The sequence below is a fragment of the Cyanistes caeruleus genome, chromosome 7 (assembly GCF_971803275.1).
Source record: "Cyanistes caeruleus chromosome 7, bCyaCae1.hap1.1, whole genome shotgun sequence".
Taxonomy (NCBI): domain Eukaryota; kingdom Metazoa; phylum Chordata; class Aves; order Passeriformes; family Paridae; genus Cyanistes; species Cyanistes caeruleus.
The window spans coordinates 19,371,672-19,398,225 of record NC_141707.1 but is presented as its reverse complement, the minus strand read 5'-3'; the positions used below and the strand labels follow the sequence as shown (position 1 = coordinate 19,398,225).

Below are 26,554 nucleotides of genomic sequence, written 5' to 3'. Positions count from 1 at the left end.
CATGAACTCACCTATTTATTATTTCTCACCACAGTCTGCAGGTAAAAATATAACACTTCATCATTTTATCTTTCTGTATATCACTGTACAATCAGCAGTACTTTCTTTTCATCAAAACCTACTTGACAAAAATTGTAAAATTTGAGAAAGCACTAAGTCTTTCATGTTGCAGAAATATAAGCTGCATCAAGCCCAGCCTTTAAGTGAGCCAATCCTCCAGCTGGAAGATATAAGCTGTCACAAGTGCTTTACACAGACTGCTTTTTAGACTGATTTTGAATTTTGAATTTCATTGTGGGCTGACATCTCACAATAGCCACCAATATCAGCCATAGCAACTAGCACCAGAGATGCTCCAAGAAACCACCACTTCTGGGTGAATTAAACTGTTAAACACATTCCAGCATTTTTCTATTTTCAGTATTTAGTCCTGTTCACTAACTGGAAAGAAATAGCTATGCACTGAAATTTAAAACTAATTCCAAATTCATATTAGAGAGAAATGCTAACAACTCCCAGGAGTTACAGCTGAGGAAGGATACATTTTCCCCTGAACAACCATGCAAATGCAGTCAGTCCTATCCTGTTTTACAAGAAAGATGACTTTTTACTCTGTATTTCAAACGACTGCTGAGACAGACTTTTACCTCTTCAGTCTGTGCAACACCAGTGCTGTTTTTCTAAATTTTGAGTAGTTTAGAGGAACACAGTTAGAAGCTTGAGAAAAAAACAAGGATGCAAAAATTACTCCCTTATAGCTTTGTTTGATGAGGTATCAGAAAGTCAACATCCTCAAAACTAGTAAGTCAGAACAGGCAGTAGAAGCAGAAGTTGCATTTGAAACGTATCTCTAAACTTCAGCTTACAGAAAACAAACAAGCAGCATAACAAGGAGCTTACACACACAACTATTGAGGAATATGAAATGGGATCTTACATGCACAGTTGTCAATATGTTTTGATATATAGTTGATGACTTGATATATAGTTATATCCCTAATTTCTATTGGAAACTCAACAGATGTCAAATCTCTTGCAGTTAAATGCTTACCACAATAAAAGGCAGCAAAAGAAACTGTTGAACCAGAAATTTATTTTGAAGCCTTGTGCTTTAAAATGTATAAAAAATCAAAACTAAAAATAATTTTGCCATTGCATCTCAGGAAAAAGGAGAGAATCTTGTTGAAGCATGGCCAGTAAGTACTCTAGAATAAGACTTTTCCTTGAAAAAAAATCCTCTTATTTGAAGTAACATTATTATACATTTGTTTTAATGGAACAAAAAAAGCTCCATTCCTCCATCTATAATTAGAAACAGCAATGAATTAAGGATGGAAAATCCCAGAGGTATTCCTCACGTTTGATTTCAAACATACTGTGTTGGGTTCAATAAACCTCTCAGAAGCAAGTGTTCAGCTAAGACCATGCAGGTTCAGAAACATCAGGAGTTCCTAAAGGACAAAATGGAAACTTGGAGCAAAACTCAGAAAAGCAGTTAGGAAAGATGTTCTCTTTAACCTATGGGGTTTTTTTCCTTAATACTGAACTGGGCAAGTGATTAAGTACTGTTAAGTAGTTTTATAGGGTTTCCAGATTTATTACTTTTGATAAGAGCATTTGCTAAAAGAAAAATTCAAATGCAAGCAAGCTTTGTTAAAGCCCAATTCCTATGTTTCTCACCCTGGCTTTGCTAACTTAACACCCAAACACGTATTTCAAGGTCAGAAGGACTAATGTGATCATCTAGTCCCAAGTGCTGCAGAACACAGACCATAGAACTTCACCCAGCAATACCAGCGTCTAGCCAAGTAATTTGTGGTTGAACTAGAGCATGTCTTTCAAAAAGTCAGCCAGCAAGCTCTGAAGCATTTGTGGAACCTCATTTGCTTGAGTACATTTAGTTCACTTGAGTAGATGTAACTGTTTAGGCTTAAGAGTGCTCAGGGTCAAAATGCCAAACAAACAAAACTCAGCTGCCAAAACCCAAAGGTTTTCCATTATTAGTGAGGGAAGACCCTATTTTGATTCACAAAGCTCTGGGTCATTCCTGCAAGATAAAGGTTTTTTTGAATTTGTTAGGATTTCAAATACTTAGTGCTTAAAAAAAAATATATCTCAGCAATGGCAAAATCCTTTGGCTGACCTCACAGGCAAAGGCACAGGGAGAGATCATAATTTCCACAGATTTTAAAAAGAGCAAACACTTGCCAGCCTCTAAAAAGTGATCCTGAAAGTAAAAAAAAAATAAATGTGGGGGGAATGAGAGGAATGAAAATACTCAACACATCTTTAATCTTTAAATACACACATACAGCTTCCCCCCAAATGGAGGGAAATCTCATCTACCTGTTTAACCCATCATCCAATCCATTTGCACAGACTGAAACAACTATTTTATTCTGATTAGTTAACTGTTCTCAAACTCCTGTTGAAGAGAAAGGATCAAGCTACAAAATAGATTACATTTTTAACAAACACATCATATTTTGAGTATAGTCCCAACTAGGTCTTTATGAGAGGCTCAGCTTCCAGTATAATGGAGCCTAATTTCAGGAAGTCAAGCCCTTGCCTTTGTAGAAGAGATTTCACAATAAAAATATCATCTTTTCCTGAAAGGAAAAATAAGGCTGATTTCTTTATTGAAAGAGTAGAAGCAAAAGAAGTACCAGTAGAATGAAAAAGTACTGTAATAAGTCAAAGATATAGATAGGTTCTATTTCTAACCCTGCTACCTGCTAATGTGGAAAATCTCTTCCTTTTTCCCATGTTAATTTCCAAGGCTTGTTCTGGAAATCTAATTAAAATTGCAAGTTTAATTAAAGCAGTAAGTTTTCCAGAATAAGGTCTATACTTGCTGTGATTGTGTTTGCATGATGTACTAGTAAGTACCAGCACAAATACTTTAATGTTGCTTGTTGTTATATGTTATAGAACCAATCAGACAAGTACAAAAGTGAGGAGGAAAGTGATCAAACCTTCTGAAATAAGGTAATTTAAAATACCTCAGGGAGTAGAAAGCTAAGATGCTAAGAACAATATAAAAGTGGAAAGGAGAAAAAGACAGGGGAAAAGGGAATTGCATTGAAGAGACAAATCCTGAGTGCAGATTAAAAAAAACCAACAGAACTGAACAAAAAAACTAAGCTTGAAGTAGAATTGCATAATGGTATTTCCTGATGGGTCACTTGCAATATGTTGCATCTCTGTACCACAGAAGTAAGATGGATATTACACAGCTAAAGCTTTGAAGGCTATGCTAGGCTTGCCAGTATGGAGCCAGCCTTCACCTTTATTACTGAAGGAGGATGTTTTTATTTGCCTAGTGCAATGCATTATACCCATAAATTCCATCCACTCAGCAAGTCAAATTAATGCTAACCTACAAGATACATTAGGTATGGGTTTAAATCAGTCACTTAAGATATACTGCAACCTAGTTTCTATCCAGGTTTGCAATATATTCACCATTAAAATACCCTGCAAACATTCCTCAAGATGCATTGTTTGTTGGGGTGTCTCACCTTCACCAGCAACGTAAAGGTGTAAAGAATACAAGATCTAATTTGTGTTGTTCCATGATCACTACCAAGGAAATTGCAGGCTGTCAAAACATTCCAGTGCTACAGGAAAACAAACCCTGCTGAATCACATTTGTTTACCACGTAATAGAAAAATCTGATTTCCATCATGAGTAGTTTGCACTGGGATTATGTAAGATTGTGGTATTTTTCAGGTCATAGTAGAAGGAGACAAGCTCATGGATTACATCTGAATCCAAAATTGAAGTTTACTTAATGGTGAAGTCCAAATTTTCTCCATTTTGCATAGGACAAATTGTCCTATTTTACATAACAGGCATTTGTAGGCACAATCACTATAGGCCCTATATATAATGTGTATGTATGACTTATCAAAAATAATTTCAAAGCTAACAAGCTGATTCCTGTAGTTGCAGAGCTACACCTACTGCAATCATTTTATATGAGAGAGGCATAGAAAGAACAAATGGAAAAAAAATAGTAGGGAAAATTCAGAATGCAGAAGTTTCCCTAGAGGGAATGCAGGATACAGATACATTTCTACAGCATGTGTCACTCCTTTGTCAATATTTACCCAGCAAGTTGAATGATAATGTGCAGTCATTATTAAACTCAGCCTTCTAAAAGAATAGGTTCTGGCTCTTGATACAGTTGCTCTGTGTAAATTATTCCAGGGATTATGCTTGGATTGTGCCACCGGCAGTTATTTCAGATCTACATCTCATTTCCAGATGGTTCATCTGTTTGTTTCTTTAATATATTCAAGATTCATTATGTTTGCCACAAATTTACACATTTTTAATGTTGGTTACTCAGATAAATCTGATCTCAGACAAAGAATAAAGATATAACATCTGTAGATTTTCATGCTAATGCTAACTTAAAAATTTCCCTAAACAGTGAAAGCACAATATAGCTTTTGAAAGATTAGCCAAACATTAAGAGTTTTTCTTGCTCATCAAATATTGTAGGAAACAAAATAGGTCTGCTTAATTTTACCAAATGATTTCCTATAGTGCAGCAAGCCAAGACATGCATAAGCAAGCCATAGCCCATATTTTTCCTGCCAACATTCAGACTTCTGCTCCTCCTCTTGAAACAAACAGTATGCGCACAAGGCAGGTTCATATAGTCCTCCCTTCTAAGCGCTCCTTTTTAGTACTCCTTTTCTCAAAAATAGCTACTGGTTTCATGGACAGGGAAAAAAGATAAAAATCCCCCAGTAAGTCTCAAATCTACACCGTGTTTTGTAGTGGAACTCCATAATATCACCATATTTCCCCCTCATATCTTCCTTATGTTTCTTAGCAGACTGTTCATGAAAGACAGAAAAGAATCCATCATTTCCACAAAAGCTTTGCACTTCTCTTACATATTTTTACATTTGGGAGATGTTATAAGTGTCTAATAAAATAAAGATTATTGTCTACTTTCTACATACAGCTTGGATTCCTACGGCTCATGGTCTAGTTAGGCAATTAAGGCAAATAATTACTATCCCAAACATACAGCTAAGATGTGTGCACAGGAGGGTGACTTTCCCATGTCAAAAAAGACTGTGTGAGACATTCAAATGAAATTCACACCTCCTGAGAACCAGTCCAGCATTATACCTTTTAACCTGGATTGAACTAGTAAAGGAATAGGAGGAAGTGTGAAATGTTAAGAGCTTTCCCTGACAGACAGGAAGGGACTCAGTGAAAATGCAGGGGAAACAACATGCTCTGAAGGCTAATTTTTGTGTTTCACAAAGCAAATCCTGTTGTTTTACAGAAATTCAAGAAACAGATCTGCATGGCATAGCTGTTTATAGAAAATACAGAGCTATACCCTCTGATTATCAAGCTGCCCCCAAGATTTCTTAGCATGTGAAATGGCATTTACCCCAAGCTTTAATTGTCCATGCTGAAAATAACAATGCCACACACTTACAGAATACTTGTGGAATTTGTGCAAACCGTGAGCATATTTTCAGGTCAATTTTTAAGATAAAGAAATGCATCAGAAAAATATCTTCAGTCTTTTAAAACAGCTAAAAGTTCCTACAGTTTACTTGTACATGCTTATTATCAATTAGTGGCAACATTAAGAGTTGCATGTAAAGTTACACTTGCAATTATATAGACAAACGTTCAGTCAGAAAATGGAAGGTTAAATCAAGTAAAGTACTTCAAGTCCCAAAGAAAGCTCTGGAACCAAAACAATGAAAATGAAGCTCTCCCACTCCCCTGTCCTGGGCCTCATCCCCAGGAATCTTTGCTCTATACTTGACAGTATTTTTTTTTCCAGAGCTTAATGAAAGAACCATTTTTACAGCCACAGAAGCATGTTCATTCTTCTCCAAACAGTACATTTGCCATTCATCAGTGAACATTCTGTGTTAGATAATGAACCATTAACACCACTCACCTGCACTGTGATGAAAATTATATATCCACTTGTTACTTGAATAAGCAACAAAAGAAGCAGAGCCCACATATGGATTTAAATACCTATCTATCAGCTCACAGTGGCATGTCACAGCAAGAAGGCTGAACAAATATGCAAAAAATTGTTGTTTAATGGGGAGAAATACAGTAAAATTGTTTATAGTGGGGCAGGAAGTTCTTAGCAACAAAGTAAATTACAAACAAATTTTTCAATGACATTTTAAGACTTCATATTAGATTCTTACATACTGCTCAAAAATCAATTTTGCATGGAATTTCTGTGAGTGTTCCATTATTAATAAAGCAGCAGTAGGCAACTGTGGCTGCACTCTCGCAACAGCAACACGTGAGGGGGAAGAATGCTGCCACACATTATCCTTGCTTTAAACAACTCAGCCCTGAATCCTTGCACAGCGAATCTCTGCCTGGGATTAAACCCTTATGCCATCTGTAATCAAGAGGATGTCACAGGCTGGGGAGGAGGTGAATTATTGGTGTATCTCTGCAGGTTTTCACTTTACCTAACTCAAAGTAATTTAGCTTTTATGGGCATTAAATTCATCCATTGTAAAATCAAATTCAAATGGAAATTCTCAAAAGAAACCAGGGAGAAAAAGATGTGAGAATCTAAAAAAATGTTTACAAAGATACAGAATTTATTTAAATTATTTATTATGGTTTACATCACACAATATTTTATAACCAAAGATAGTCACTTTTTTGAGCATGTCACCATTTTTATCTAACTCTTGCTGCTGCATTCTTCTATATGATTTATGTAGATGGCATGGTTCTGATTTCAGTGGTAATGATCAGAATTGGGATATCTTTATCCTAGTAATGTCATGTAATCCACATCTATCTTGCACTGCAATTTCCACTATGCACCTCATCTTCAATTCCTATTTACATGAGGGTACTGCACACCTCAGTTTAATTTAGGAGACATTGAAGCATATGTTCAACTTTGAGCATTTGTTTAAGTGCTTTCACAAACAGACCTGGAATGAGACTCACAATGAGGACATGAAAAGCAGAGCTAGATCCAAAATGCAAAAGATTAAAGTGCTTTAGAAGACTTAGTAGACAGGAGAGACTCCTGCTGCCCTCAAAACCAGCACCGCTTAATTGCCCAAGGTTTATGTGACCTGAGGTTTACTTGCATTTCAAATGAAGAATTAAATTCTCTTTGCTATATTCAGTGAATTCACATCTGTAAAGGGAAACAGTATTCCCATACTGACCCTTATGTTTAGAAATGACTAATGAAAATTTTCTGATAAATCCATTTCAATAAGAAATTCCATATTCTAAAGAAAAATTTCATGGCCCAACATTATTATATAACATATTAAATAATAGAGAAGTCTGTGTACCTTGATTGGCTAACAGATGAAATCTGAATAGTGCCTAATACAACCTAATTTATTGTTCAGAATTTATGAGACTCATCATCATTTAATTAACAATATAAATATTAAAAAACATTTTCTAATAAAATTTTATAATTGTAATAAGACACTCCACTATATGAATTATGGAGTATTAATTCACACCCAGTTGTGTTGAAACTGGGTATGAATGAATACATCATAATTCACATCTTGTCATGTCTTAGAGCTGAAAATAAAAATGCAGACAAAATAAAATGGAATAATACCTTGCAGAGATAAATTAGCTAAAATCCAAGTTATTAATATAATTTATTGTTCCAGCTCTTTAGTCCATCTTCTTACATATTACATGATGCCTAATCTCACAGTCCTTATACATGGAACAGGTCTGCTTCAGCAGGCAGTGATGTGGTGGTGGTGACCCCAGAGCTCTTGCCAGGAGCACTGGTAGATGATGCTGATATTTGCACCAGGCAAGAACTCGGCTGATTTGCTTAATGAGGATTTTTTTTTCTAGTGAAAGGACTCCAAAACAACTGATCTTAACAACTAATTAGGTTGAGTAACATGTTTTAATAAATTCAAATAATAAATTGATTTGTCAAAACTACAATTTAACCACAATGCTTCAAGAATCTTAGTTGAGCCAGACTAATACTTATGGTCAAAAGGGAGCAAAAGGACCAGAAATGTCTTTTCTTTAACTGGTAATTTCTGTTTTTTCATTTCAAACTGATGTTTATTTTGAATTGGTGAACATTTTAAAATGGGTATCTGCTAAGTAAAATATTCCCATTTTTTCTGTGAGCCAGAATGTCAGTTACTTCATCGAATCATAAAAATTAAGGTTGGAAAAGACCACTAAGATCATTGAGCCCAACCCTTGAGCAAACACCACCTTGTCAACTATGTTGACAAGTGCCATATCCAGTTATTTCTTGAACACTTTCAGGGATGGTGAGTTCACTGCCTCCCTGGGCAGCCTGCTCCAGTGTCTGACAGCCCTTCCAGTGAAAAGATTCCTACTTATGTTCAGCCTGGTTCTGGTAAGAAAATGAAGGGTTTGCTTGTACATATTTAAAACACTTAATAAGCAAAAAGATTTCAGAAGCTTAACTTGTGTGAATTTTAGAGATACTTGAATTTTAATCCAGGTTAGTCCTGGAAATCAGCCACCCATCTCCAGAATAGATGATGCAAAATTTAATCTAACTTGTGACACAACAGAGTGATCCATTCAGTTACACAGAAGTTTGTCTCAATGTGCATTCTTTATCTAGGTGCCAGATGGAATGCTGTAATTCTGTAAATCCAACACAGAAATTAAGAGGACTTTGAACTTTCCCCTAGTTCTCACTGAGTGCAACCAAAGTGCAAGGATTCTATCTCTGCTCCACATGAGCCACAAGAGATATCCTCTCTCAAGCAGCATGGACTGTTTGTACGATGTCAGTCATGAATCCCAGCTTTTGTACTGATGACAAATGACTGGGCATGCCTCCATCCCACAGCAGACACTATTTTAGCCACCAGGGGGGCATTTCCTAGCTCAGTATAGGGAAGCAAGTTAGGGCCGCTGGGCAAAAAATACAGATTGCAAGAATTCAACTTCTTGAATTCCACTTTCTACACATCTGCTAAATTCCAGTCAGGGCCACAGAGAATGAGCAATGCGGCAAAAAAAAATCATTTTCTGTTAGACCAGATGCAATCATGACCCATAAACTGTCAAAAATGCTACAGAACCAGTTCCCTAAGAAATGCTTCCAACCACAGGAAAGCTCCCTATTGCCCTTTCTCTCCAGTGAATGCTTGTTCCTATGTCATTTCCCAGTGACCTGCTCAGCTTGTCTTTGCAAAGTCTCTGAAATAGCTGGCACTAACATTTACAGACAACTGTGTGGCTACTATATCTGTAAATCTGTATCCCACAAGCAAAGAATTTGAGGCAAGCTAGAAAATGCAGAGGGATTAATTCAGTGATAACTCAGTTCTTGTTCAAACTTATCTGACATATGAGAAGAGAGAACATTAGCTTTTTAATATTATTAGGGTGGCTGAACATCAAGGGTGAAATCTTGGCCCTTGCAAAATTAGTGGGAAATTTGCCATTGACTTCAATGGAGCCAGGGTTTGACCCTGGGTGAATACAGTTCCCATATGTGCGTCCATAAAGAAAATTAGAAATGATTTGTCTGATAGCATATGGAATACATTTATGCATTATGATAAAAATTGTTATTTAAAATGGAAGACAAATGCAAATTAACTACTATATTCATGCATATATTTGCACATATCAAATATAAAACATGAGAATGAGAATCCAATACATTCTCTTCTTTTTCTCAGTGTTAGGTAAGAGCTTAAAAAACTTGATTGGGAAGAGACTTACAGGACAAAGGAAAGGTAACCAGCAACTTAAAAATTCTCTGCAAGTTCTGTAATGATACAACCCAGTTTGCCTGGGTTCTGGATTTTCTGATGCCTGTCAGTCTAAATAGATCTTTAACATTGATTTAATGTTGGGGTTTCTGTTTTTGAATGAATTTTACTATTAAAAGAAATATATTTGAAGGATTAAGAATGGAGAAAAAGCCGAAAAAGGGAATCTCATCCTTCATGGCTCTGTACTGCCTGACCTTTCCCACCAGAAAAATTATTCTACTTCTTTGGAAACATGGCTCGGTGCCACCCCTACTGCAGACATGGTTTCAAACTAACTTGGAGTTGTGCCATGAGGAACCTCTGGCTTATTATACAGGACGGATGCCAGACAAACTGGCTGAGGTGTGGTTGGTTTTATGGACTTTCAATTGAAAGTTATGCTATACATAATGTGATTAGATCTGACTGGAATGTTATTCCTCATTTTGTTTTATTGAAGTTTAATTGTTTCCTTATTTCACTGTCATCTCTCCATTTGACTAACACTTGTGTATCACTGGTAAGATATAATATTCAGCGTGGCTTTGTCTTTATACACTACTGCTCTTTGGACCATTTTTACTTCCCTCAAAGTAAGAAAGAGATAATGAAAGAAAGAAATAATTCAAAAGCATATTCCTTTCTAAGGCCAAGCCTGAAGTTTTTGCAGAAATTCTGCCTGAAGCAAATATTTTACCTGAAGGAGGTTAACAAACATAAAACATCAATCATACAAACAGATCTCATTCTCACTCAAAGGCACATGTAGTTTAGATGGCCACTGCATTCAATTTTCAGCCTCTAGTTGTATATTCTGGTATTTACAAACAGATTTCTGCACCCATCCCATAGAGCTTCATTTTCTCAGAACAGGTGCAGTGACCACGCAGTTTGATCAAAATAAAAGGATCTTCATTCACCCAGTTTTTATGATGGGATCAAAATTACTGCCATGTGAATACTTTATATTTACCATATTCCAACCTAGCAAATTAGTTTGCCGAGACAAGCTTCCATAGGTGAATGAATTACTTCGGTGTGGCTTGGTGCCAGGAATGGGTTACGAACACAGAACAGATAAGGTTACAGATATCCAGAGTTTCTAATGCATGACTAGTTATAATGATTTGCTTAACTCAAGTGCCGGTTTCCTTTGTGCTCTTCCTACTTGCAGGGATCAGCTGGACACAGCACTGTGTGGCATGGTTTGTCTGAACAACCCTCTACCTCTTGTAAGATCAAATCTTCACCTGCCATTACTATTTCACCTATATATATCCTATTCCATTCCACCTGACATTAATGGTTTGCAGGGACTATTGACAGCTGATTCCCAGTGGAAAACTGTAGTTTAGTCTTGTACATGCTGTCCACACTTCCAAACCCCTCAAATCATGAGAGAAGTCCAAAGGTTTGCAATTACACAACTAATCCTCATCTCTGAAGTTCACTCAAGTACATCTAACCTTGGAAGCTTTTCCCCAAGAGAACTAGAGAAACTCATTTAAGATGTACATTACATCTCCTAGCCCATTTATACCTCATGCACTTCTGTTTTTTGTAGAGGTGGGAACTAAGCTGGTTTAACAGTTGTAAATAAGGCAGACTTCCCCTAAGTGGAAAAAAATACAATTAGTGAGATGGTACAACACTAGTTAATTAAATAGCATTAATTAAAAAAATCTAAAGGATGTAGTTTTCTTTTCTAAGACAGTAAATCCAAAAAGCCAGGTTTGCTGCGCCACTGGAACAGAAGTTATAGAATTAAGTTGGGCTGTCCTTGACTGTTTTTCCTCAGGAAGCTAGTGCTGAGTTGGAGCCAGGGGAGGAGAAGACAGAATTTTATGTTGTATTCTGTTTGGGTTTTTTTCAATACAAAGATTTTTCTTTTCTATAGCACTATAAAATTAGAAATATAGGTATTTTATAGTCAAGTTGTATGTTTATCTTGTAAGCTAACCTACTTAGTTATGTATTGTATTGAAAAAAATACTTAATTGGATGTGTCTGTATAAAAAACTGCAAAGCCTTTTTTTGAACACCGAGTCAGCACTAACAAAACATGGGCTAATATGAAGTCCTTACCATTGTTCAGCTCAATTCCTAATAATATTGTTCCTTGGCTATAGTGGCTCTTATATCACTGCTTTTCTTTCTCCTCAGTGCTCTGTGGCCTTACTTTGCTCTCCAACAAAGTAGGAGAGCCAGCAGGCTGCTTTATCAGCAACAATAATTTCAAATGAATGTTAACATACCTACTTCTTGTCTGTCTTTCTTTCTTCATCCCCCTCTATGACTATGATTTATTGAAATGATTTTGAGTGCACCTGGACCCCTGCCTTCTACTGGAGAGTATGAGGTGAGTTCAGCAGTGTGTTGTAAACATCATTCCTTCAGCAAACATAAGAAATGTTCTGGTCTTTTTTGAGAAACCACTCCTTGGTTTGAGAACTTGAAATATCTTTTCTGGGGCGATGAAGTTCCAAGTAGCCATGGTATGCAGCACAGTGCCAACAGCAAAATTGCTACGAGGTCATGGAACTTTCAAAATAAATGTTGTTTTCTATCCAAACCTCAAGTGACATTATAACAAGGTTTTACTATTCTTGCTGTCACTTTGCATTAAAAGTCTTAGACCAGTGAAGAAAGGCAGAGCTGAGGAGTACAGGACAAATAGGGAAGTCCAGAGACAAATCATAAGGTAAATTTTGGTGACAGAGGAAGAAAGATTTCAATTGTTGGATGAAGCAGAGAAAATGCAGACTGGACTGTAAACTATAAAGTTCTCTCTCAGCTTTCAGTGCATTAACAGATCTTATTTACCTTGTCTAGGGCCTTCACAAGACCCCTTTCCACAGGTTCAGGAGTCTCATTTAAGTTCAGGTCCAGGTACCCATTCCTTGCCTGAGATACACCGTGTGTTCTTTTTCCTAGACTTACACCTGAATTGTTGCTTCAGTTTCCCAGACTGACTTTCAGTTTGACTTGTTACTTTGCCTTTGCCTCAGTCATCATTGTTCTATCAATAGGACTTGTTAATGTCACTCCCTGCTGTGCTTTCCTGGCTCAGGCACTGTAGGACTTGGCCCTGTCAGTGAAGTCATTGCCTGGATTCTATTCTGACCACCCTTGGCTTCCTCATCCCTGAGAGAGCAATTCGCCCTTCCTGCAACAGAGACAGGGGAGTTCTCCTCTGAGAATACATCCTGGAGGAGAACCAATAAAGGAATGCTACATATCTGACAAGAGGAAGGAAAAGAACTGTGCTTCCCACTGTATTTCACCTCCTCTAATCCCTGATTAGAGATAGAATGATCCTCCCTGCAAGGATGTGAAATGCATTTCATGAATTTCTGAAAGGAAGGCAAAGGTAATTGCATACTCGGAGTCTCCATATTGCTGGCAGTCATGCAAAAAGCTACTGGCAAACTGCATGGGAAAGCATACAGTAAATGCATGCCAAGAAGTAAAAATAAAAAATAATGGCAATTCAAACGTACTCAGTCTCCATAGTATCAGAAATATTGGTGAACAAGACACATTACTTACCTGTAGAAGGACCTTCAGTAGCATAACCTTTTTACCAAATCCCTGTGAGATGTTACTATACAATAATTGCCTATATCTAAAAACCCCACAAAAGAAACCCAAACCCAAACCCAATATACCCCCAACACACCATGATTTGAAGTTCATTGCTTTCATAGAGGGAACTGAAGAGCCAGGAAATTGTCAGAAACTGAAGCTGTATAAAGAACATATATTTAACCATAATCTAAAGTACACCACCTGCAAACTGGGAAGGAGGTTTGAACTTGGCAATACTGATAGTTCTGCAGTTATATTGTTATGCTAAACAAACTGACCATAAGTGAGCATAAGGAGATCCTCACAGCTTATACATGTATAAAAATAAAGACCAGAAGATGGAAGTGATAAAAGTGGTCCACCTCTTTCAGCTGAAGCAAATAGGTTTTACTTTTTTAGCTGACAGCAAAATAGAAACTGAAAAATATTCAGATCAACTCTTAAAACTGAAGAAAAAAAGGAGGCTGTTGCTTGTGTCTTTTAGCACAGGTCAGGTCACTAGAAGTCTCACCCCATGAGATGTGGAGTAGCTGCACATGTACTCTGAAACAGTTTTTATAGTACCTGGGAGTTGATCTGAGGCTTGCTTGACTGCGGGATGCCTGGGTCTGTTGACCTCCACTGGTATGGAAATACTGGTCACGTCTCTCCTGGCCTGTCCCCATTCCAAACATCCTTCTATACAGACAAGTGACATTTTGTTCCATTCCATTTATTTTGTAAAAACCAAAAGTTTTGACCAGAGTGTGGGAAGAATCTGTATTTTTTATCCTTCTCAGATCTTAGCACACATCCCACAGAACAGAAAGCTGAAATTACTTGTTTGTTTCCTTTATTAAAAATGAAAAAGTTCACAGATGTTGATCTGTCAGTCATTTTCCCTGTTAAATGTCAACATATATCTGAGGTTACAAATAATGCAATATCCAAGTAAGATTCAAAATTCTTTTTTTTTAAAAAGTGCATTTGACAGACAGTGCCAATCTATTTCCAGCCTCCTGAAAGAAGCCTTTTCCCTCTCTCCCCAAATTATTTTCCTCTGTTGTTCACACTGTTACCTGTCATTACAAACACAAATCCTTTCTGACAGAAGCCAAAGAAGCTTGGTTATAAAGATACAGCTTATAAACCCAAAACTTCCAAGGTGTACATTCTCTGCATTAAGAGTACCTGTATCCAGAACAAGGACTAAGGTAAATGCCAGTGACAAGGAGAACCTTCTGCTCCTGACTAGGGCCCACTCCTTCTACAAAGATAAATACTCCAAAATTTATTTGCCTCTTTTTGATTGTTCTTATTGATATTTAATGCAAGAGGATGTTGCACACTGTTTGTTTAGAAATACAAATTACAAAATAAAATAGAAAACAGAAAATTAAATAGTCAAGATGATCATCTTTCAAACAAGCATAGTGGAAAGATGTTCTATCACATTCTCTCCTCTGTGGCCAAATTTATTTTAAAATAATGAAGGTTTCTAGAAATTCCTGTGTAAATTATTAACTTTACAAAATATATAAAGTATGCATTAACTACAAAGGCATTGCACTAGGTGTCCATTCATGTTCCTGTGCTGGGAATATAAACAGCTCTTCATACTTTTTTTTAAACATACAGATTTAATCTCACAGATTCGTCTCTCTGTTCCTTTTGTCTCAAACCAGAAACCTTGCCCAAGCAGTTTCTCATGAGCTGAGGTCAGTGTGAGGTTTAGGACTTACCACATAACATATTCACATTTGTGCTTTCAATTTACTGTATAGTGATTTTAATTCTTTAATATTAGATTATATCAATATAGTTGCACTCATTCCCTCTAATAATTCAAACCAATCAGCCATATATTGCTTTTGCTATTTCTCCTTAAATGATTACATTTACATGCTACCAGTTCATTAACATAACTCACAATAGCAAGAGATAAAGGGGAAAAATTGATACAATTAATGAAATCACGACAATGAAATCAGTCCCTCAAAGCCCTGAATTTTTAGTGAAGTTTTGCTATGTGGTGAAGCAAAACTACAGCTGTCAAAAATATGGCATCCCAACACCATTAACAAATTTTTAAAATCCCATCTGCAGGCAATGCAGTGCAGATAAACAGATGTCGCAGAAGTACAAAGCCCAAAGAAGAAAAAATGATTTGACAGTTCTAAGGTTTATATGTCTGAAAAAAAAAATAACATATGTTTCTCTGATGAAGAAAGCCTGTGAAATGTAACAATTCCTAATGTTTATAAATAGCTATTGAATGACTAATGCACACTTAATACCTGCATTCATTATTGTTTTGAGTTTCCTAAGGAACAGTAAGTAGATCAATTAGAGAGGACTACAAGTTCAGCATCTTTCTGTGTAGCATTAGTTGTTTAGTTTAACTGGAGAAGGTCCCTACACTATCTTTAATCTGCTTGTGGGGTTTTTCTTCCCCTGTCCAAGAACTCCTCTCATTAAAGTGAACTCTTCTGAAATATGCAATGCTGGCTACCTTGGTCCCACTTACTAATGGTCCTGAATTGATTCTTAATTAGTTGCAGTTTGGTCAGAATCCCATTAAAATAGATGAGTGTTCCAACAGGAAAGAAGGAAAAGGCTGGTGTTCTGCTGTGAGCTGCTGAGACTGGGGGTGAATTTGCACCCACAGTGGCAGGGAAAATGCGCTGAGATTCAAATCACGCTCTGTGTTCTGGTTTGAACAGAAGCCCTCATACTGTAATTTATTCTCCATCTATAAAATATGATGAAGAAATGCATCCAGATGCTGTTAGAAAAATTGCATTGTTCCAATACTCTTATAGTCTCTTCTTAAGGAAAAGAAAGGATACTAATTTAGAAGAATAGGAAAGCTTTTCAATAAATAACTGATATTTTTTGGTATAATTTTAATTGTTATATATCTTCTAACCCTTTGTTTATATTCTAGAAAGCCTCTGGGAAGCTAAAGATTATATTTTCATGTTTTTCTTCCAAATGACTGAGTATTGCTATGAACTGCAGAATATTTTTTGCTAATGAAGTGAATCAGTGGTCATTGTACAGCTATTGCTTTATTATTTGAGTTTAATTATAGAAAATTGAGGTATCAAGGAAAATATGCTCTTTTAAAGCCCTATCTGGAGCAAGTATCCCTGTTGTTAGGGAATAGTGATGTCACGTGAGCAGCTTTTGTATTCAGCAGCAATAATTCACTGCCTGCATGGGGGGATTGATCCCAGCTATGGTATCCCCAAAGGAGCCTCCACTAGGAATAGGCTCACATACTTTGATCTGTAGATTAACATGAGCAGGATCACAAGCCTTTGTCTCTTGTAAACATCGTATGTCCCTAAATTTGTATCCAGCAAAAGGCTGAGTCTTGTGTTTATTTGGGTAATGAATTGCAGTAATTAATGCATGCATTGATTCCTCTACTGAGTCTCCCCTAAAGGCCATTTCCATTTTTAATTTATAGAAAATGCATACAATTCCTTTAATCAGAGCACAGTCTGGAATCTATAATAAACACTCAATGCAAAAAAAAAAAAAAAAAAAAAAGAGAGAAAATAAAAGTGAGATTACTGAGCAGAATTAAAGAAGAAATTTAGGCAAACAGAGCTGCATTTAATATCATATTAAAACACAGCTACATAGCAAGGAGTATATGTATCTGGAATTTTCAGGGCAGATCCAAACCCATAAACAGAGAATCAGAAATCCTATTATTTTATTGAACAGATTTTCACTTACTTCAGGGCTCAATTTAGTCCCTAACACATGAATGTATATTTCTGTCACATATTTCTACAAAAAAGGATGTTTCAATGCTGTCTTTTTCTCAGTCTGTTAGGGCTTTTGCATCAAAAAAGACCCTACCATTTACTGAATATTCTTGAGGGGGAAAGATTTAAAGGAAAACATGAGCTTCCTTTATGAATTGAGAATATATCTTACTGCTAAGTGCCAAAACTGTACTCAGAATCATACAAGATGCAAAATGCAAACAGCCTTCCCTTCACAGTCCTTCAGCCCAAAAGCAGTATTTTTAGCATTCCAAACATTCCCTGATCTTAAACTGGATCATTCTCAAACAACATGGCTTCAGAACAAAGCAAAAATCAAGGGCAAGCCAAATAATACAGTTGATAAATAAATAAATAAAAAGAAAAAAAAAAGTATTTCTTTTATTTCCTGCAGTACTTTCAGACACTAAGATTATAATTTTCCTTGTTTGGGAAATGCCTGCCTTGTATCATACAGTCCTTTGTATATGTAACATTGCCATATACATACTGAAATGTGCGTTAAATTTGCCGGGGGAAGTATGAAAATACAACATTATAAATACACAGCTAGGAAGATGATGCTGTACTGAGGAATGCAATCCAATATTTTTATGAAATGTACAGGTGATATAAATTAGAAAATACCCCACGGTATGTATGCAGCATAAAGGACACAAAAAGAGAGACTGATTTGGAAGCACACACAAACTAAAGGAATACCTGATTAACCTTTCACTGACTCCTGGTCCACGTGATGCAAAGCTTGCCTTCCTCCTAGAGTGATGGCTTTAGAAGAAGATGTTAAATTTAACCTCTGGCGCAATGATAAATTGACAATAAAAAATTCAATGGCTTGGTAATTACCAATCACTTTGGACATCGGCAACATTTTTCAGTTCTGTCAGTGCTCATTGGCACAAAAGCTTCAGCTGAAATTCTCTCGATCTCCCTCTTTTTAACTTTGTTTTCATGATGCAGATTAAATCTGCCACCCTATTACTGATTCATTTTCCTAATTTTTCATGTCTGCACCATGCCCCAGCTGCACTAGGCTGATAATTGTGGAGCCCAGCCCTGATGATTAACATCAGAAGAATTAATTATGCCTGCCATTAAAATTCCAGGTTGCACATGGTGATCAAGAAAAATTAAGTTTCTCTAGGCCTCTAAATCATTTCACCTTTGAGGAGAATGATAGTGACTCGACAGCTAAACTGCAGCCTGCGTTCCAGAAAAGGTCTAAACCGCGCACCCTTTGTGTAATTCCTTAAATACCTTCCTAGTTATTCTTACTGGTTTATTCCACTTGCTAAAAAGATTTACTGCTCTCAAATAAAGACAACTAAACTATCTAGCTGATTGCTCAATTTCAATATACACAATATTTTTCTGCTCCTTTCTAAGACTCTTTAAGGAGTATCTGTTATAATAATTTCCAGGTCAAGGCATCACACAGAGAAAGGAAGATCCAGGCACAGAACTAATTTCATAGAACTGGTAGATAATTTACTTTTGTCCCAGTTACAAACTGTAGGGAAAATTATGTTTTTAGTACTACATAAGGACAATGATTTTCTCAGAAATAAATTGATAATGAAACAAAACCAGATTCCTAAGATCTTCAGGCTAAATGGTAATGAGTAAGGAAAAGCCTGTTGACTGACTCATTTCAAAATAGACTATTGCATGTAAAACTCAAAATGTTTTCAGTCTAGCCTAAGGTATGACATTTACTAGAGCCATAAAGGGTAAGATGATATGAGTTTATCATGTTCTTTCTTCACACTGTGTTTCGTTTTTAAATTACCATAATCACATATATTACAGGCTTAGCTTAGAAGACTGTGATGAGGAGTCATATTTTGACAATCACATGTAAATATCTTATTTAAAATTATAAATATCACAAGGAGTACGCATAAACTGTGGGTCATATCTGCTTCTCTTCCTAAATTTAGGCAGTACCAACACAGTAAAACTATTTAGATGTGGATATTGTTGTCAGCTTTTATAGGTGGCAGATTTCTAGAATAAACTTAACAGAATTGGACCAAAGAGCAGCACAAGAGCAATTATCTTCCCTATAAAATATGTTATAAAATAGGAATACTCAGTGCATTTAGAGATTAACTTCTACGGGAAGTCATGTGCATGGTGAAATAAGAGAAAGACCCTTCAACTTAAAACTTATATTCTTGAGTTTAACGTGAACATCACTGCTATAGCTCAAGGATATTGTATTCTATATAAAATAGGCCATTTAGAACTTGTGAGGACTTTATTGCACTCTCTCACAAATGACAACTAGCATAGTATTCGTGATTAAATGAACATTTATTGTATTTGTAACAGTATTCCAGGAATGCCATAAAATGAAGCATGAAGTCATCCATTTAAACATTTTTAAAACACGTCTTAACTAAAAGCATTGAAAGTATCTCCTTACAAGACTTACGGTTAAATCCAAAACCTTTTTCTTTCTGCCCCAGGGCACAGATAACTCAAATGTAGCAAGACTTTTGGCAAATCACAGAAGTATCCCCAGAGATCTAAGAAAACAGTCAAACACATTGTCAAAAGCCTATGAAATAAGAAAGAAGTCTGAATATACTTACTAGTCTTGTCTGTTTCTACCATCTGTGAAGACAGAGTAAATGGAGTCCTAAAAGGGAAAGACATGACAAGCAACACTAAGAAATGGAATCAAAACAGTGGTGTAAGATTGTCAAATTAGACCAGCATTCAGACCCATAAATTCCATTTTTAGCAAGCATGACTATCAGTCAATATATTTAGGTGATAAAAGGTTAATCACAGATTTAATTTTAAAACTTCAAACAGAGGATGAAAATTAATTGTACTGACTTTTAATAAATTTTAAAATTACTTCAAAAAGATTTATTATGTAAATGCATAAATGTTCTATCAGAATCACAATCAGCACAGTATGAGCTCTGGGAGAAGATTATTTTCAATGACACTATTCTTAAGAATGCCAAAGCATAATTTATCTTGAAAAAAGCTTGAAAGATTATTCTGGGATTATGGTTTAGGCCATGGAAGACAGGGTTTAATATGTTCCATTTTCCCTAAAAAACCAACAGCTTTTGTCCTATTAGTCCTTACTAGTTCACAGATGACTCTTGCTCCTACATATGTACCCATAGTACTTTACACACCAGTCAGCTGAAACGCAGCAGATGTTTAAGAGTACAAGAGGACAACAGCACTAGCATCGTCCTCCCAAGTCACAGAGTTAACACCCAGTCCAAATCCAGATCCCCTCATGTAAGGGTATTTGAATATTGTATTTGACTAACTATTGAAAACTAGTGAAACTAGTGAAAAGAGAAAACTTCAGTTGCGGTATTTAATACCTTTGTCTGTACCTTTTCTTTTGTCTGTAAAACTTTTCAGTTCTGAATCTCTAATTTTGGCTAATGCAAATGTCTACTCAAAACTTGACAGGGAAAGGGAAAGGAAAAGGGAAAGGGAAAGGGAAAGGGAAAGGGAAAGGGAAAGGGAAAGGGAAAGGGAAAGGGAAAGGGAAAGGGAAAGGGAAAGGGAAAGGGAAAGGGAAAGGGAAAGGGAAAGGGAAAGGGAAAGGGAAAGGGAAAGGGAAAGGGAAAGGGAAAGGGAAAGGGAAAGGGAAAGGGAAAGGGAAAGGGAAAGGAAGGGAAAGGAAAGGAAGGGAAAGGAAGGGAAAGGAAGGGAAAGGAAGGGAAAGGAAGGGAAAGGAAGGGAAAGGAAGGGAAAGGAAGGGAAAAAATCTGCTTGCAGAAAGAATTTCATGTAAGTACAGATACATTTATGTTATCATCTGAACTCAGAGAAAATTCTGCCAGAGTGCTGTCCAGATGTTAAATCTTTCACCATACTGGAGAGCAGATACAAGAAGTGACACTGCTTTTTGTCCAGTGAGATTCACAACCTGGCTGGCAAAAGCCTTGTAAATACTTTAGGATTAGGGTGATCAGCTCTAAATAACAGAAATTAGCCATACCACATTTTGCAATAACTTTAGAGATATTGAAATTGAGATTCAGGCATCAAAGGTCAGTGTCCCTGTATGACATGCATTAGACAGAGGTATCTGCTGTTTTAAGAGATACAATTACTATTTTAAGCCTTTTTTCCCCCCAACCTTCTAGGCAAACATCATCTACCACAGAAAAAAATATTTTGCATTGTCATTTATGGTCATCTCTTGCCATCCTTTATCCTTACTTTGCCTATCCATTCCAATTATATGATTGGTGAAATGAGTTATTACCAGACATCATTACTGTTTGGATTCTAACATTTTCTGGTAATTCCCATCACCACAGCTGTTTGAAAGCCTTTGCATCTGCCATCCAAAATTCTGCTAATGTGGTTTTCTACAATATCACATTACAAACTTGTGCTAGTTATACAATGTGCTCATCTTTTGCATTAAAAGAATCCCAACAGCTATCATGTGTACAAGATCTGCCTAAAGGACAACGAGGCTGTCAGACTAATCTCCTATGCACCTCCTTTTTGTCATCATTTTGGTGTGAGTACCATTCCAGTTTGAGCACCCACTTGAATATTGCCTATTAAGAGATTTTAAATTTATTTCTTATATATTAGCATTAACATGACCATGAACTTGAACACACTGTGACAGGTGCTATAAAACACATGGGTCTTTACCTAATGAGTTCACTTTCCAAGACAAGACAACTGAAAATGACAGACCAATGGAGAAATATAAGTCAGCAATGAACCAGATTTGTCCCCATGTAATTTTTTGGTTTTTGGGGTTTTTTTATGTAGCCATTACAGAGAAAAAAAAAAAAAAAAAAAAAAAAAAAAAAAGTTTGAGGAGAATAAAGTAAAAGCATATTTTTAAAGAGAATGAGAATCATGTCTGTCACTTTTATACACACACTGATATAACCAGAGGTGCTTTTAGCACTGATACTTATTCTTTGATGCGTTCCTCCCTTTCATGTTAATGATGTATTTTTTCAACTCCCAAATCTAGATGTAATTTTCCCATGGTGTCAATGTGAAACTCATGTCACCTCCTAGACTTCAAAACCAGTGCTAATAACACATGAAAGAACATGTGCATGTAAGAACATGCACAGAACAGCCAACAGTTAATTCTGAGTTGCTGCCTGGAGCATGAGTCCCTGAAGCCCAACATAGGCTGCCATGTTTCACTGCAACTGGTACTGTGCCCACCAGTTAGGACATATTAGCCAGAGTTCCAGAGGAAAGTACACCTTGTGATCATTAATTTTGTCCCACAGCTTCACTTGTCAAACAGATTGGGAGCAGAATGGAAGTTAGACATGTCTCCATCAGTCATGTATCTCAAGGCATATTCCCATACACAAGTTCAGTGTACCTCTGTGGACTAAAGTAGTTCAGCAGGTCTGATTCCAGCGTTTGTCCTGCCAATTTGCCATACTTTCTGATCTGTATCAACTCAGTAACAGAGACAACATTTCAGTGTGATGCAAATATCGTGGAGGGCAACAAAGGGAAAAAACACACTTTGAATTCTATCAGGCTTACAATTATATAGAGATGTTACACTGATGTAGCTGGATATATCTGGCTCCAACATGAAATTAAAATTGCTTCTTCAGCACAGGCAAAGGCGAGTAAAGGCCTTTTTCCTTTACTGCGGTTGAATATCAGTTCAAGTACTCTGGTCTGCCTCACACAAGTAACCATTGACTCCAGGAAGATAAATTGTGTTTCTAAGACTAAGGTTTGTAGACCCATTTACTATCAGAAAGTTAAGAAGAACAACTAGCATTTTATGCACACAAATTCTGGACTTATTTTTATACTGATCACAATGAAGGGTACAAGTCTAAATCATTCCAGACTTGTTTCCAGTCAATTCTTAAATAAAGAAAATAGGATGATTTAGTGTACATCTTCAGTTCTATGCTAATCGTATCTGGGGTCAATCTCCCTGTCACTGCAATTTAACTTGCAGCATATCTGACTAAAATATAAGACAATGCATTCAGAATATATTTTTCTACGTGTAAATCCAGAAGCACATACACATTCAAATACGTATCAATGAAGTTGTGCCACATATTTATGGGGCATTTCTGATCACAAACTGCCTGAGGACGCTCAGGTGTCAGGTCCTTTCCCAATAATGTTGCAGCAGACCAGCAAGCTTGCCTGACTAATGTAAGTCATGAGACAACTTCTTCCACACCAGCCTTGTAGAAACTGGAGATTATGGTCTAGCAGCCTGTTACCATCTGAGTACCATGGGCTGGTCACAGCAAGGATGTTCTGGCTCTGTGGCTGCCATCCTACACATCCCACCTGTTAAAATGCCAGAGGTAAGTAGGTTTTCACACTACAGATCTCTTCCCAACTCTCTATTCAGGGAAAACCATCTAAATTTGGAACATACGTTTTCTTTTACTACTCAAATCCATATTTATAGTCTAACTGGATTTGATCCTTTCTCAAGGATTTCTCTGTCCTAAAGAAGTTTAAGTCTTCCTAGTGTCAGGTCATTGTCTGATTCTACCATCTTTCACCTGCCATGTCCAGGAGACCACCCAGCTGATTCAGGTGGCAACTAGAGCTAGCTGATATCACTTCCATGGTTGATACAGTCCAAGGAGATTGTTGGTTCTTTTGGGTGCAGATGGCCAATTCTGCAAGGCAGGACAATGTCCACATCCCAGAAAAAAAGAGTTTAAGCACACAGAGCTAATCTTATACTCCTGATACATTTATAACTTGCTATGAATATTTTATACAATTAAATACAGGTTCGTGAAATCTCATGCAACTGGTCAGAGGCAGAGTTCTTGTGCTCCAGGTTTAACAGCTACAAATTATATTTAAGAATAGTTTTTTTCCTTCCAGTTTTAAGTTTTATTAATTAACTGTCACTACCTGCAGAGGGATCTCTTTTTAAATGTAAAAAGTAAAATGACATTTACTTAGGTCAGGCCGTTTTGTCAGCAAGAGCTGGTGGAATGATTCACACAAATGAAGATTTGGAAGAACATATCCATGACATTTTTGATTTCAAATCACCAGGGAAGACTTTGGAAATAGCAAAGTACCATGAACTAATTTTTTAACAATAATCAGAATACGGATACCTAAATGGGAAAAAAATCCACAATACTTTTAAATGGAACTATCCTTAAAATATTACACTTTGCAAATAACTATTATGTTCAAGAAAAAGCAAACAAAAAACCCCAACACCAGAAGTAGTGATTAATAACATTTCAGTTTGCTATGCTTTCATTTGTTGAGGACCTGCTACCTTGGTCAATATTTCATCCCTGGAGATTTCCCTTTTCACATGTTACTAATCCATTCTTCAGGTTTGGAGAACCAGCCCCTAGTTTTAAACAGTCTCTGATTCCTTTCATATTACAGCATCAACTATGTTTCATTATAAAATACCTTAATATTGAGAAATTAGTAACCATCTTCCATTTGCTGTAAAAGAAGAAAATTAGCAAACTGATGGCAATCTAATAATTTCTGGTTTAAGTTTATAATTTACAAAAAATCTGACATTCACTGTCAATGCATGGTTCTGCATGACTTCTGTATTAGTTTGCCTTTATCTGACCTTCCATAAAATACAGTTACTTTTTCCTAAATAATAACTTTTCATATTCTTTCCAGTTTTTGTTAAAAACACTTTCTGGAATGCAAATAGGTCTAGAAACTTACAAAACATCCTCATATTTTCTGCTGTGACTAGGCTCAATTCCTTGAGGGACTGATGGAGATAAAAAGACACCTTTTTCATGGCGGTTTCCCCTCATCCTTATACTCAACATAACCAAGAGCAGTCAGAGGTCAGGGGACAAATGAGAGCTACTCAGCTAAGTGAGACTCTGCAAGTGACAAAGACAAATTGATATGCATGTGGGAAACTGGGATGAATGAAAAATGAAAAAGATGCTCCCACTGCTCTGGCACCTGTAACAGAAGAAAGAAAACCCCACACCCTACTATCAGTGTCAAAACTGTTCACAACATTTCCGTTAAGACTGGCTGGAAAAATAGTCTTGACAATCAGAGGGTCGGGCATTTAGGTGTTTTCACAGGTTTTATTCAGACACATGAATTCCAGGTTGTAAGATATATTGCAAAATAAGTCATATACTTGAAATATCACTCATACATCATGTTTTCTGTTGAAGAACTGGATCTTAATATGCAGACATGCTTCTGCAATCTTTCTGCAAGCAGCCTTAGGTGAGGACCAAAGTTGGAAATCTCATAGGCTCAATCTTTTGATGAAATTTGCAGGACTTCATGATATTAATATGGTCAAAATTTCCAAAATTCCTTCTAAATTCAAAAAGTTTGCTTGAGAGAAAAAAACCTTGGCGATTCAGCAGTGTTCAAGATTTGGTTTGGCTTTAATTTAATTAAAACAACTTCACTCTTCATTAGTTGATACCTTATTGAAGCAAAGCTTTTTACTCCTTTTAAGAATTGCCTCTTTCTGTGAGATTTGGCTTCAGTAATACGGGTAGGACTTTAAATGATAAATAACCTGAATATTGAACAAATGGCAACATTTCACTCATGCAGAGCAGGAAAATTTAGCCCCCATGGGTTATGTTACAGGAAACTCCTTAAATCAAAATGCGGACATTCAATATTGAGGTGCATAAACTATAAGCTTTATTGATCATGTCTCTTGTGACTGGGCACTCCTGCAATGCTAGAGACATAATTCTGAACAGGACTGATTTCCTTCAACTTTCACTTAAGAGTGCCCAGCATCTAAAAATATCATAAAATCCAGTTTCTGCACACATACGTCTCCAAGAAGCATGTGGAAGTATTCTCAAGGGTATTCTATTTCTTCAGCTCTTCTGAAATCCTGGTCAGGCATCTAAGAATCCTGAAGGAAATTAATGGATATGTTTTACAGTGGAGGAGGTTGCCTATTTGGCAATAACTGCAGTAACAGTATGAAATGTCTTCTGATAAGATGCCAATGTCATTTTGTTTTCTGATCTAGTGCAATGCTAGTAATCCATTCTTACCTATTTGCATAACTTTGCTTTATATCAGTTTGAGTGACTATTTACCCGCCATGTATGCTGTGATACTGAGTAGCTGCAGGAAAGGACAGCTAGTGGAGGGTGAAGGGAGATGCCAAGGTTATAAACCAGGGTTTATATTTACAATCAGGCTTTACTTTCAGGGGAAGCTTCTCTAGCAGACATAGGTGCAAATGCAGAACGTCACAGCTCTCTGTCAGGCAACACCCTCCCTGGCCCATTCCTGTAAATAATCCGCAGCGGCATGTTTTATTGCCCTGGAGACACAACATGATGGCTATTTATTTAATTGCTTGGGAAGCCCAGCCAAGGAAGGGTGTCTCATGTTTGGCGTGTTAGTTTCCT

The 26,554-nt window shown here is 36.6% G+C and overlaps 1 protein-coding gene across 3 annotated transcripts in view; it reads right to left on the bottom strand.

Annotated features, from left to right (window-relative positions):
- Positions 1-26,554, bottom strand: part of LOC111931789 (uncharacterized) — a 203,459-nt gene that overhangs the window by 91,759 nt on the left and 85,146 nt on the right. Inside the window, exons 3-5 of one of the 3 annotated variants that reach the window (XR_015289342.1) lie at positions 23,363-23,471; positions 19,757-19,803; positions 17,862-17,927 (exon numbers count right to left, since the gene is read on the bottom strand). Coding sequence is in view for 2 of the 3 variants with exons in the window: in XM_086898072.1 (XP_086754198.1) it covers positions 17,866-17,927; positions 19,757-19,803 (109 nt within the window). In the remaining variant the exon portion in view is untranslated. The remainder of the gene's footprint in view (positions 1-17,861; positions 17,928-19,756; positions 19,804-23,362; positions 23,472-26,554) is intronic. The other 2 variants (XM_086898072.1, XM_086898071.1) reach the window with 2 other exon arrangements.